Source organism: Mus caroli, chromosome 9, assembly GCF_900094665.2.
Source record: "Mus caroli chromosome 9, CAROLI_EIJ_v1.1, whole genome shotgun sequence".
NCBI lineage: Eukaryota > Metazoa > Chordata > Mammalia > Rodentia > Muridae > Mus > Mus caroli.
This window is the reverse complement of record NC_034578.1, coordinates 37,775,233-37,789,197: the sequence shown is the minus strand read 5'-3', so window position 1 is coordinate 37,789,197 and position 13,965 is coordinate 37,775,233. Positions and strand designations below refer to the sequence as shown.

At 44.1% G+C, this 13,965-nt stretch overlaps 1 protein-coding gene across 4 annotated transcripts in view; it reads left to right on the top strand.

Annotated features, from left to right (window-relative positions):
* Jhy (junctional cadherin complex regulator) overlaps positions 1-13,965 on the top strand; it is a 68,345-nt gene that overhangs the window by 40,678 nt on the left and 13,702 nt on the right. For all 4 annotated transcript variants that reach the window (XM_029481170.1, XM_029481171.1, XM_021172289.2 and 1 more), the window contains exons 4-5: positions 6,966-7,079; positions 12,404-13,050. In XM_029481170.1, the coding sequence (XP_029337030.1) occupies positions 6,966-7,079; positions 12,404-13,050 (761 nt within the window). The remainder of the gene's footprint in view (positions 1-6,965; positions 7,080-12,403; positions 13,051-13,965) is intronic.

Below are 13,965 nucleotides of genomic sequence, written 5' to 3'. Positions count from 1 at the left end.
TCAGTGATGGATTTCATTCAGAATAATGCTTCTGCACCATGCATCTGGCACCTAAGCAAGGGTAGGAGTCAGGCAGGTGCCAGATGCATGGTGCAGAAGCAGGTCTTCAGGTCCCAGCTCCTGAGACAGCTGCAGCGTGCCCCTGGAGTGCTCAGCACCCCGCAGACATTAAGGCGTATCCTTAATGACAGTTGGGGTGACAGGTAGAGGCATTTAATCACATTGGAAACACAGACCTGTAATTCCAGCTCTCTGTACGCTGAGGCAGGAAGAGTGGCAGTTTAAAGCCAGCCTGGCTTTAGTAGCCAGACCCTGTCTCCAAAGAAGCCAAAACAAAGATGGTAACATTTTATTCTGTATGTGTGATAATATTGTCCTGAGTGTGTTTAGTGTTCTGAGGTTCCTTCAAATGAGAAGATTGAAGACTTTTTTTTTTAATTGTTTTGGGCTTTATGTGTATGCTGTGTTTGACTTTGGTATAACATCTTGTCATGTAGCCCAGGCTGGTCTTGTACTTTTAGCCCAGGCTATCTTCAAAGTGGCTTTTTTTTTCCTGCTCCTACCTCCTGAGTGCTGGGATCACAAGGTACGCTGCCACTGTACTCTGCGGAGATCATTATTTATTATTTTTGACTGTTCTGTATATGGGTCTTTGCCTACATGTATGTCCAGGCAACACTCGTGTGTTCGTTCCAGCAGATGCCAGAAAAAAAGCATCAAATTCCCTTGAACTAGAGTTGCAGTCCATTGTAAACCCTTATGTGGTTCCTGGAAATCTAACCTGGCTCTTCTGGAATAGTAGCTGGTGCTGCTAACTGCTGAGCATTGTAGTTTTAAAAATAAAGTGGGGGCTGGTGAGATGGCTCAGTGGGTAAGAGCACCCGACTGCTCTTCCAAAGGTCCAGAGTTCAAATCCCAGCAACCACATGGTGGCTAACAACCATCCGTAACGAGATCTGGCGCCCTCTTCTGGAGTGTCTGAAGACAGCTACAGTGTACTTACATATAATAAATAAATAAATCTAAAAAAAAAAAAAAAAAAAATAAAAAAAAAAAAAAAAAGAAAAATAAAGTGATTTTCTTCTCTGAAAAAAAAAAAAAGAATAGAGGCAGGCTGGCGACAGAGTCCAAATATTCTGTGTGTGTTGTCTCTAAGCAGCTGAAAAACACAAAACCCTTTGATAATTTAAGCAGCCATGCTGAGTGTCAGCCAAGTCACCTCCTAGTAGTAGAATCTCAATCAGTCTCTGTTTTGCTGGCCATGGAAACATGATCAGGTGTAAAACAACGCAGGGTGAAGGCATCAGGAATGTGCCAGGAGTAAGTGCTTGCAAGCACTCGTTAGCCAAACAAATAATGAAACCCTCACTAGACCCAGTGATTACGCCCAAAGTGGGAGTGTGAGTAGCTGATATATCAGAACATTTAAAAAATAAATAAAAACAAAGAAACGAACAAAAACCCTGACTGTGGGTTGGCAAGGTGCCTCGCCAGGTAAAAAGGCTTCCGGCCAAGCCTGATGACCTGAATTTGACACTCAGGGTCCATGTGGTGAGCAGAAAGGACAAAGTCCTCAAGTTGTTCTCTGCCCTTGGCATGTGCACTGTAGCATCCATATCACACATGTATGCATGCACACACATGTATGCATGCACACACATGCATGCATGCACACATACACACACAGACACATTTACATACAATAATAAAATATTTCTTTGATCTGACACCTTGGCTTATTTAATTTGGGCATGTGGCTAGTTGCCAGTTACATTTGTACTAGGAGCATGCATAGCAAAGCCTTCTCAACTAACTCGAAGCTTCCTGTGGCAGATATCACGCCATATAGACAGTAGCAAAGGCAGGAGACAAGGGGAGACAAGGGCACAGCCTGCAGTGATAACTTTCTAATATTAGTGTGTTTGCGAAGCATGTGTTGATGTGTGTTATGCAAATCTGCTGTGTCACACGGCTCTGGGCGAAGCCTTGGCTCTGCTCTCAGCGGCGCCATCCGATTCTCTAAGAACCCGATGTGTTTCTTTGAGAGGGAAGCCGCAGCCCAGTCTAGCTCAGCTGTCCTCGATCTGAGTTGCTTTCCTCCCTACAAACCCTCACTTCAAAGCAAGGAACATAATGTACAATTTTTTAATGGCTCTAGACCCAGGCACTCAGACTCTCTGCTCTTCGCCTTACCTCAGTGTAAACACCTAATCAAGATTGCCTGCGCTTCAACAATAGCAGCCAAATGCAATTTGAGAACCACAAGCCTTTGAAGTCCTCCCTGCAAAGGCCGGTTTTCTAGTCTGGGATAATGACATGCCATGATTGCTGTCTTTGTTGTATCTTTTCAGTACAGAAGCAATTATAGGCCCCAATTTAACAGAATAGACATTACACAGCTTACGATGCTCAAAATGCAATTTCATTTGATCATTTTCTCGATTTGATTGGTATTAATAGAATGGTTCACAAAAAAAAAAAAGAAAGAAAGAAAGAAAAAGAAAAAAATAGATGGCAGAGGTTGTGTCCCACTCCACTTTCAAAGAGCTAATGTAGAAGTATGTTTTACCTGCCCAGCGAGCTCTCTGGGGTGATTCAGCCAAGCTTCACCAAAATATTGTGCACAAAAACACTGTGTGTCCTTCACTCCCTGGCAAAAGAGGCAGCCAATGCTTGATTAGCAATATGTGAAGTTTTTGACAGAACTATGCAAGCATGGTTGTTGTCTTAGGGTTTTACTGAGGTGAGCAGACACCATGACCAAGGCAACTCTTATAAGGACAACATTTAATTGGGGCTGGCTTACAGGTTCAGAGGTTCAGTCCATTATCATCAAGGTAGGAACATGGCAGCATCCAGGCAGGCATGGTGCAGGAGGAAGTGAGAGTTCTATGTCTTCATCTAAGGCTGCTAGCAGAATACTGACTTCCAGGCAGTCAGGACTAGGGTATTAAAGCCCATGCCCACAGTGACACACCTACTCCAACAAGGCACGCCTCCTAATAGTGTATGCTCCTCACCCAAGCATATACTAACCATCACAGTTGTCAATAGAAAACTAATGTCACCAATGATAAACCCCATAACCTAAAACACATCTTATGTTTCTCTTTGCCTTTGCAAAAGCTAGAGAATCTGCCTCCTATTGGTCATCTCTCCTGTTCCCTCCAGAAGACATGTTAAGCCTTTTTTCAAGATTAAAAGAGTATCCTTGCCTGCTTAGTCGCCCTAGTTAGAATTTTTCCTTCTCTTCATTTCTCATCAGAGTTGATTTTTCTTTTAACCAAGTCAGGTTTCTGTTTAACATCATGATAATGGTAGCCAGGCACGGACATACGTTCTTGAAATTCCAGTGCTCTGGAAGCTGAGACAGCAGGATGATAGCCAGCCTGGCCTAGTACATAACAAGACCCTGTCTCAAACATTAAAAAACAAAAACCAGAAACATTTGCAATGATGCCCTAACTGTGATTCAGGGTGCTTCTGGGAACAGTTATATAAGGGGAGCCCTGATGCAAATTTGGGGAGTAGTTCTTAGCCTTCTTTGAGCATTCTAAAGTTTAGACTATTTCATGATGTGAGGGCATCCACTTGCAGAAGAGGTTGTTCATTCAGAAGTAGATGATCATGCCCAGTTAGAAGGTAGCCATAGTTGAACAGTACATTTTTTTTCCATCTGTATTTTAGGATTAAAAATTAAAAGTTGTTTTTTTTTTCCTTTCTTCTTACTTTCAGATCAACTTTTTTAAAAAAATTATTATTATTATTGTGTATGTATGTGTGTGATGAATGAGTATGCCACATGTGTGCACCCGTGTACATGTATGTGGAGGCCGGAGGAGAACTTTGCAAGGTAAGTCTCACCTTCCGCCTTTATTTACATGCAAGGTTGCTAAACATACACAGCAAATGGCACCCACTACACCAGTGGTTCTCAACTTGTGGGTCGCTGCCCCTTTGCCAACCCTCTAGCTCCAAAACTATTTTCATCATGGTTAATCACAGTAGCAAAATTACAGTTATGAAGTAGCAATGACACCAACGTTATGGCTGGGGAGGTCACCACAACATGAGGAACTGTATTCAAGGGTTGCCATATCAGGAAGGTTGAGAGCCACTGCATCTGCGCCATCTCACCAGTCCCAGATCAACTTTCAATTTCTAAGCTTCCACATTTCTATCTTCCTTTCCTGGTGTGTGTGTGTGAGTGTGTCTGTCTGTGTGTGTGTGTGTGTGTATGTGTATGTATCTGTCTGTGTGTGTGTATGTTTATATGTGTGTGTGTGTCTGTGTGTGTATGTGTGTGGTAATTCTAATTTAATGAACTTATTAGAGAGAGATGAGGTAAAACAATGCTTACCTTTCTTGAACTAAATGTGCCATCCTGAATGGAAAGGGGTGAGACTGTCTTCAATGTCAAATGTTCCCTTAGCACAAAATAATCAACAAACACATTTCCCTCTTGGTATCCAATAAGCATCCGCCCCCCACTGATAAACACAAGCAGCAGAGGGAGAATCTGAACTCAAGCCTGTCAGATCCAGTCCCTACCATCCTGCATTCATGCACGTGCCCCACCCCCCACTCCACAGCCACCACAGGAAATTGAACAAGATAAGAAAGTGCAAAGCCCTAAAGTTACATTTAAAGACTGGATTGCATCCATTCAGAAGGGAAGAGACTTGGCATATTATAGGCGAGGAAGCAGACAGCAGTCACCAGAACCTAACTGGAGTGGTCGGTGTGTCACAGTGAGAATGGATGACCAGTCTTGAGACAGAAACAGTAGGAAGAATGTATAAGAGAGACTTCTGAGTCAGTTGGACACTGCCAGCCAGGAGATGCGGGCAGACTGGATGAATAGAATTAGAGTAGAATTAGAGTAGTTAGATTAGAATCCTTCTTCTCCTTCTTCTTTAGGGTTCCCCTGGTTTCATCTAGTGTTTGGCTGTGGGTCTCTGCATCTGCACCTATCAATTGCTGGATGATGTCCCTCAACAACAAGGCTAGTATCGATCTGAGAGTATAGCAGGTCATTAGGAATCATTTCGGTGACTTTGCTTTTTTAGCCAGTCATATTTGGTTCTATCTTGAGACTCTGGGCTGACCAGCCTCTGGTTCTTGTTCGTCTACACGGTGTCAGGTGTGGGCTCCCCTCTCTTGGTGTGGGCTTTAAGCTGGACCAGTCATTGGTTGGCCACTCCCACAACTTCTGCTCCACTGTTAGCCTTGCACATCTTGCAGGCAGAACATACTATAGGTGGAAGGGCTTATGGCTGGGTTGGTGTCCCAGTTCCCACTGCAGGGAGCCTTGCCCGATTATAGAAGATGGCTGGATCTTGATATGAAACAAAGACCCAAAATTCTTGAGAAAACAGATAGAAAAGGAGAGATCTGTTTTACGTATGGTTTCAGAGGTTCGTTATGTAATAGTTTTGGTTAATTTGGGTCCGTTGATCCCGCGCTGATGGCCCAGGATATCATGGTGATAGCATATGGAGGAAAATACTATTTACATTAAGTAATCAGGAAGCGGACCCAGTGTGGCCTTCAAAGGCAAACTCCCAGTGCCTTGTGTTCTCCAGCTACGACCCCACCTCCTAAAGTTTCCACCACCTCCCACCATCTCTCCATCCCCCTGCCTCAGCTTCCCAAGCAGGGAATGACAGGTGTGCCCCACCGCAGCTGCTCAACTGTGTGGGCACAATTAAAGTAGGCTAAGCTGAGCTGTGGTGTTTAGGTGTATGTCTTGGTTAGGGTATACGCTCCTATGATAGAAACACCTTGACCAACAACTCTCTGTCAGCAAAGGAAGTCAGGACAGGAACTTAAGGCAAGAAGCCGAAGGCAGGAATGAAGCACAGGCCACAGCACAATCCTGCTTTCTGGCTTGCTCAGTTTGCTTTCTTTTAAGACTTTCAGCACAATGGTGACACTACTCACAGTGGGCTGGGCCCTCCCACATCAATCATCAAGCAAGAAAATGGTCAATCTGGTGGGAGCATTTTCTCAACTGAGATTTTCTCTTTCCAAAAGGCTCTAGCTTATGCATGAAGTTGACTAAAACTAGTCGGCATGGATATTAAATACATTTTTTAAAATTTATGATACCTTTATCAAGACATAGTCCCCATTGTAGGTAAAGGGTATGGCATCATGTGTCTGTTGATGGGGTCACTTGTTCCTTGCAGTATTCTGTTCTAATGACTGCCCTAAGGTGATTACTGACAAGGTATGGGACATTTAAACAAGGAGTATTTGGACCTCAAGTCACCCTTTCTTTCTCCATGCCTGCAAGAGAGAACCCTTTATTTTCATCTTCCCTGAGAGAAGCCCAGTTCCCTCTAATGACTTTTATCCCAGGTAGCCCTTGAAATCTCAGATATTGAAGGCTTGGTCCCCACACAATGGTGCCATTGGGAGATGGTGTAAATTTTAGGAGCTAGGGACCAGTTTGAGGAAGTAAGCCACAGGTTGTGCCCTTGAAGAGCACACTTTGATATCAGCCCCTTCCCCTGTGTCTACTGCTTCCAGGCTGCTGTACGCTAAACCATTCTCCACCATGATGTTCTGCCTTACCCCAGGCCCCAAAACAACAGAGCTAAGTGACCATGGGCTGAACCCTCTGCAATCGTTATATTCTCTTTACAACCATGAACGAAAATAAATGCTTCCTCCTTTGAAACTGTTTGTCTTGGTTTTTTTTTTTTCGTTTTCTTTTTCTTTCTTTCTTTCTTTTTTTTTTTTTTTTTTTTTTTTTTTTTTTGTCGCAAAGACGAAAGGTTGACTGACATAAGTGCCCGAGAACTGAAATTGACCCTTGCAATAAACCAAACATAAAGCCTGCCTCTGCGGGACCTCTCCCTAGAGTACAGAGAGCGGGGCCCCATGGCTATAAGACTGAAATGAACCCACTTAGGATGCAGTATACGCCACTTACCATCCTGTGTGTTTTATCCTCTTAGATTTCCTACCCCATCAGAGATACTGACAAGATGACTGTCCAGAATGACAAAGAAGTCGAAAACACTTTCATGGATCCTGAGGACAAATGGCATCAGAGAGCAAAGCAGCTCAAGGTCACCAGCTAGATTGTGTGTTAAGTGTGCTTCAAGTGAGACTGCTGGATATGAGGAGTAATGTTTGTCACTGAGTTCTTGTTATTTAAGGGTTCTTTTAAGCCTAGAATGCCTACCTACATATGCCGAAGACTGCCTTCTGCCATACCTTGTATGCTCGCTCCGCCAGCAACCCTAACTGCTTTTGAAAGATCCCCTGTCCTTGAACACCATATTTCACACTCCAAACATACAGAGTCAAAACCTCACAGAAGGAAGGGATGGGGATGTGCAGAGGAAAAAGAATATGTTTCCTTTGGGCATTAATAGGTACCCAGTAGACTCTGGAGACACTGTCCCTGAAGCTGGATAAGATCCCTCAGAACCCTACCAAGCTTACCAACTGGTATCTCAGTATGATGGCTTCCTTCCTGTCCATGGACACTCATACGTGTAGTTGGGGCATGGGTAATTGTCCCACTATTCCTAGAAGAAATAGAAAGGTCATTCTTAGCTGATCATTTCCTGGGTCAGTACATGGAATTATACGGAGTCATTCTTGGAACAGGCTCCATCCCTGCTTAAGGGTGAGCATGGTAGCACATCTTTAATTCCTGTGTTCCAGCACTCATAGGGAGGCAGATGGCCGCAAGTCAGGGGTCAACCTGGTCTACATTGCAAGTTCCAGGCCTGCCAATGCTACACAGTGAGACCTTGTCTCAAGGGCAGTGGGGTGGGGTGGTGAGCCTTTTGAAATCACCAAGCCTAAAGAACCTGCTGGCATCACCAATTAAAGTCATACATGAAGCAACTGTAAAGCTCAAAGCATTAAAGTTCCTCCAAGCATCAGAGAAGTTAGAAAAGGCAGACATCTTAAACTCTCTCTTGTCTTCACCAGGTCTCCAGGCTACTGATAGAATTGAAATAAGTTAATAAATCAAGTCACTCACTCAGAGTTTCCTGAAAGCTGATCTCAGGGAGACCACATCAAAACATTAAAAAGATGAGGGCAGAAGTGTCTCCTGGCAATGGGGTGTGGAGAACAGGGTCCACTAGTCGATCTGATAGACAGCCTTGGGTCATCACAGTTCTCGTGTCAGATTCCTATGTCCACTAAGAGCTTCACATCCTGCTGTGACGTCTTCATGGACCTTTCCTGGGACTGTATTGTCCTGCTGCATTCGGTGTTCTTCCGTGGGTCTCACAGGCTTCAGAGGTCCCATTTCACTGGCGTGCCCAAACTGAAGGCATCAGGTCCTCAGAAGCCATGCTGAGGTATGTCCTTAGCCAGGAGACCCTTCCAGGTGGCCTAAGAGAGAAGATCTTCCCAGACCCAGAACAAAAGCAGCAGCAGTGGCATCATGAAATGGCTTAGAGGCCTCACTAACCACCATCAAGTCCCTGTGACCCTCCCTTTCCTCATCTTTCTAAAGAGCTGTACCTTTGGTCTGGTTAACACAGGCTTCCATTTATCTGAAGTTCTTCCTTGCTGGCAGTGAGCGACTTAGTTAATAATTCATGCTGGATGTTTCTCTTTTTTTAAATAATTATTTTTTCATTTCATGTACATGAGTACACTGTAACTATCTTCAGACACACCAGAAGAGGGCCTCCAATCGCATTACAGATGGTTGTGAGCCACTGAGCCATCATTCCAGCCCCCTGGATGTTTCTGAATAATATTAGATAGGGACTAGAGAGATGGTTCAGTGTTTAAGAGCCATGGCTGCTCCTCCAGAGGATCGGGATTCAATTCCCAGCACCAACATGGCAGCTAACAACTATCTCTAATTCCAGTCCTAGGGAATCTGACATCCTCTTCTGGCCTCCATAGACAGCACACACACACACACACACACACACACACACACACACACACACACACACGGTTCATAGACATATATGCAGACAAAATTCACATATACATAAAATAATATTAGATAAAATTTGGAACCTAAGGTCACATTTTTTAAAAAAAACATATTTACTTTATTTATATGAGTACACTTTAGCTTTCTTCAGACACAGCAGAAGAAGACACTGGATCCCATTACAGATGGTTGTGAGCCACCATGTGGTTGCTGGAATTGAACTCAAGACCTGTGGAAGAGCAGTCAGTGCTCTTACCCACTGAGTCATCTCTCCAGCCCTCATATTTTATTTTTAACAAACACAGAAGATAAACAGGGTACAACAGAAAGTTCCCCGGGGCCAGAGGTAATCCTGGAGCCTGGGTAGAACTCTCAGGACCCCAGGGCCCAGCTAGGACAGCTAAGAGCAACAGCGGACTTTATGTTAGAGGAGATGGGGATAAGAGTGTGCATTCTGCTTTCTACTTATGACACATGAGCAGAAGAACCACAAGACAGAAGCAGGCAGGCAATGCCTTTCACAGGGCACACTGTGATGGCACACTATGGGTGACACCCGATGACTAAGGATGAGTCTCACAGTACCACTCTCATCTCAGCTTTAGGCATGGAGAGTCCCCAAAGCTGTGACTCCACATGTGACATGAAAACCTACTGCCATTAAGCCGTTAGTCTGGGTGCATGGAGGGTGTACCAATTGCCAGCGTGGGTAACAAAGGAATCCTAGTGAGAACAGAATGGAATTGCGGATTTCCGTGCTGATGGGGATTAAATAGCCTGAGAATGGCTTTGTATATTAACTTCAGGGGACTCAGGTCTCACCACCTAAAGAGTGACACCTGATGCCTCAATTGTAGGGTAATAAATCTCCAGACAGGGCAGAGATCTCAAGGAGGCTACTTGGAAGGTGAAAGAAATCATATCAAGTCTAGAAATGTCTTGCTTTCTGAGGACTGAAATGACATCTTCAGGCACTTCAGTCTGTGTGAATAGAGGATTTAACACTCAAGACAATTCAGGTTTGGTAAAATGATGGCTCTTTGGCCTTTGTTGACAAAGCACTAGGAGGGCTGCTGTGCTCTGAATCAGCTGCAACAAAGGAGACAACATGGAGAGAGTCAAGCAGCTACCAGGACTTCCCAGAAGAGGAATCTCTCCTGGGGTTGGTTGGTTGGTTATTTTAGTTGGAATAAAAGGAGAAAAATGGGGGAAATGTAAGCCAGGTGATGACTGAAAGCTTGCCTACTTACTCCATTATTATTCCATCATTACTTCATTATTACTCCAGTATTCAGCGAAAGGCTGAACAAATGTTGTGAAGAATGCCATGATTGATCAGTCTGAGTTAAAGTTTATAGATCATAACCAAGAGAGGCTTGTTCAACCTTTACTGGCATGCTGACAGCATGAGGAGAGCCACTGTGTTTTAGTAACACATCTGTCGAATAGCAATCTCTGGGCCAGCAAGATGGCTCAGCAAACGAAGGTGCTTGCAGCCAAGTCTGGCGATATGAATTCTCTCCCTGGGTCCCAATTGGTGGAAGGGGAGAACTGATGTCCCCACATGCACACAAACAAATAAATGTAATAAAAACAAAATCCAAGTAACACTTTTGAGGTCCCACCACAAGGAAGCGTGTACTTGGGGCCATGTCTTTGGAGAGTCTTTTTTACCCATGTGCTCCTCAGTGCAGCTTGATAAACCATGTGGAAGAAAACCTGTTTCTTACCTGGATGCATAGGAGAGGGTTTTGTTTATTTGTTATTTTTGTCAGTTTTTTTTAAGGGGTCGGGGCACTGCAGCTGAAAACTAACCCTTTATAAGAGCCAATGAGAGTCAAAGCATTCCTCAAATGGCTCAAGTCCCAAAGAAAACATGCTGCATTTCAAATAGCAGTCCTTCTTTATAAACACGGATATTACAAGCAATACTGTATATTGCTGTTGTAAGTTTAACAGTCTTGTCCTTAGCATCCTAATGTGGTTCTACTAGAAACAAGGGGTGTTTGACTCTAGCTGCATATGTATCAAAAGATGGCCTAGTNGGCCATCACTGGAAAGAGAGGCCCATTGGACATGCAAACTTTATATGCCCCAGTACAGGGGAANGCCAGGGCCAAAAAGTGGGAATGGGTGCGTAGGGGAGTCGGGGGGGGAGGGTATGGGGGACTTTTGGGATAGCATTGGAAATGTAATTGAGGAAAATATGTAATAAAAAAATTAACATTAAAAAAAAAAAGACCAGGTTCACCTTTAAAAAAAAAAAGAAAGAAAGAAAAGAAACAAGGGGCGTGACTATCACTTGGGGATATGCAGAAGCTCGTGCTGTCAGCCTTGCAGATTATATCGGGGGAGCAAAAGAAAACCTAAAACTGCATGATACGATCCTTCTTCCCCATCAACTAAAACAAATCCAAACAAGAAAAGGCATGCTTTGCCCAGTCTGAGGATCCTCACTGGCATCCAGAGAGCTGCTACCTGACGGCTGCATTTTCCAATTAGCATTGCACAGATGTGGGTCGTGAAGGGTTCTTTTTTACATGTGAGCCCTGAAAGGGGGAAAGGGACATTGCAGTTATATAACACACTGATGCACGTGGTCATCTTACTGCTTCAATAAGCAGTTAATCATTCGTTCCAAAGGTCTCTTTACCCCGTTCATTTTCCACAAAGTAATGAGTGTGCCATTCCTCGGGAAATACTCTTAAATGGCTGCAGGGCACAATTTAGTTACACAGTGTATCTATTGTTCCGGGAGTACATTTTGTTGTTATCGGACTTAGAAAAGCCTGAAGACTTTTTTTTTTTTTTAGAAAAGCTCTGAGATTGAACTCCCCTCCCCCAGATGTTTGATTGCCTAAGTGCAGGCTATATTAGGCAACAGAAAGCAAAAACAACTCTTGTGGTTTTCACGGCCGCCCCACCACGGCTCTGGCTCTTTCATGATCCTCTGAATGAGATCTGATTTGTTTCATCGGGTGAAGAGGTCACTTCTAGCTGCTGACCTGTGTGTGCACGCCGAGCTGATGATCCGAACTGTGAGTCAGATGGAGCTTGTTCCTGGTTGGCACAGGCACACCTCTGGCATCATGTGGGTGGGATTCTGGAAACACTCATAAGCCTGCACCTGTTGGCACTGATCTATATTCTTTCTCTGTGCATCTCTTTGGAGGTGAAGTTTCTCTGCATCTAATTCCCCATTTGGTGGCACCTCCCTATATAGCTTGCCAGTCAGAGACCTAATACAGAGCTGTTTTAAGCTCTCAAGCTCTGTCTGGGCTCACAATCTAACATCTCGACTGCTCACCCTCCAATCACCTACAATTAGGAGAGAACTCCCGTACTCTCTTCTTTCCCATCCATGGTCATGTTCCTAGACATTTTGACCCCAATTTTTAAAAAAAAAAAAGAATTAATTGAAAATTTATGAAGAGTATTCATCTTCTGATCTTGCCTTAACTATATCTTTTTTAGAATTACCAAGAACATCTGTCTCAGTATGAAGATACAAAATCAGGCAATGTCCCAAGAGGTCAGTCTTCCGATGCAGCCAATGGCCAGCAACCTTCCAGAAGAACAGCCAAGGCCAGGGTTCGGAAACAGAGGAAACACCAGAAAGGCCTGAAATCTCTTGGGACAAAAGAGCTTGTTGTCAGTCAAAATAATCAGAATAACCCTTTCCAGCAACCACAGAACCAAAGGCAGACTGCAGATGTCTCAGCAAAGCATGAGCTGGCTGCACAAGCGAACGGTTCTAACCCCAATGCACAGGACGCCAGAACGCTCACCCACAATCCCAAAGTCACCTCCGACTCTTTCGTTCCACCCAAGCAGGCTTTAGACAGAGCTTTATATAAAAACTCCATCTCGGGACTGAACGCTAATAAAAGACGAGGACACAGACGTGAGGAAGAGAGAATTTTGTATCCGCGGCAGCCCATCGACGTGTTTTCTGACGCAGATCTGCAGGACTTTAGTGAACTTCCTCACAGACACGAGTCCCCGAGCCAGAGAGCCCCTCAGTCTGATCACCACATGAACACACACAGGTCAACGAAGACAAAGAAGCCAGCCAAACAACCGCAGGCAGAGACGAAATACAAGAACATAGAGATGCTCTGGTGAGAAGTCTCTTTACATTTTTCAAACTTTTTATTTATTTTTATTTTTTAAAGATTTATTTATTTTATGTATGTACGTACACTGTAGCTGTACAGATGGTTGTGAACCTTCATGTGGTTGTTGGGAATTGAATTTTAGGACCTCTGCTTGTTCTGGTCCACTCCATTCATCCACTCCCTCAGTCCCTGCTCACTCCGGCCCAAAGATTTATTTATTATTATACATAAGTACACTGTAGCTGACTTCAGACACACCAGAAGAGGGCGTCAAATCTCATTACAGATGGTTGTGAACCACCATGTGGTTACTGGGATTTGAACTCAAGACTTTCAGAAGAGCAGTCAATGCTCTTACCCTCTGAGCCATCTCACCAGCCCTAATTTATTTTTATTAATGTACATAGGTTTGTGTGTGTGTGTGTGCACACCTGTGCATAATGTGTGCACATGTATGCATATGAATGATGCACACACACACACACATGAGAGGGAGAGAGAGAGAGAATGCATTATGGAGCATATGTGGAGGTCAGAGACAATGTGTGTATCTGGGGATTAGCTCAGGGACATTAGGACTTGTGTAAGTGATTTTACACAGAGCCATCACAACTGCCTGGAATTTCCTTATCTCAAGTGGTTTTCTCGAGGAGAAATAAGAGGCTTGTGGAGGAAGAAAGGAGAGGAAGAAGGGGACAGTGGAGTCCCTGGGCAGGTGAGGCCACTAACCAACTAAACCCTCCCTTGCCTCAGGTTCCTGCCTGACTTCTGGTAGTCTTCATTCTCTTCCAATTCCCTCTACTGTTTCCATGGTAATGAAGCTAGAAGTTGGAGCAAGGGGGGGAGGGGGGTACAGGGACCCAGGCAAAGTAAATTAACATGCTTAGAAAGATTTGAGTAATGGCTGGAGAAAGTTAT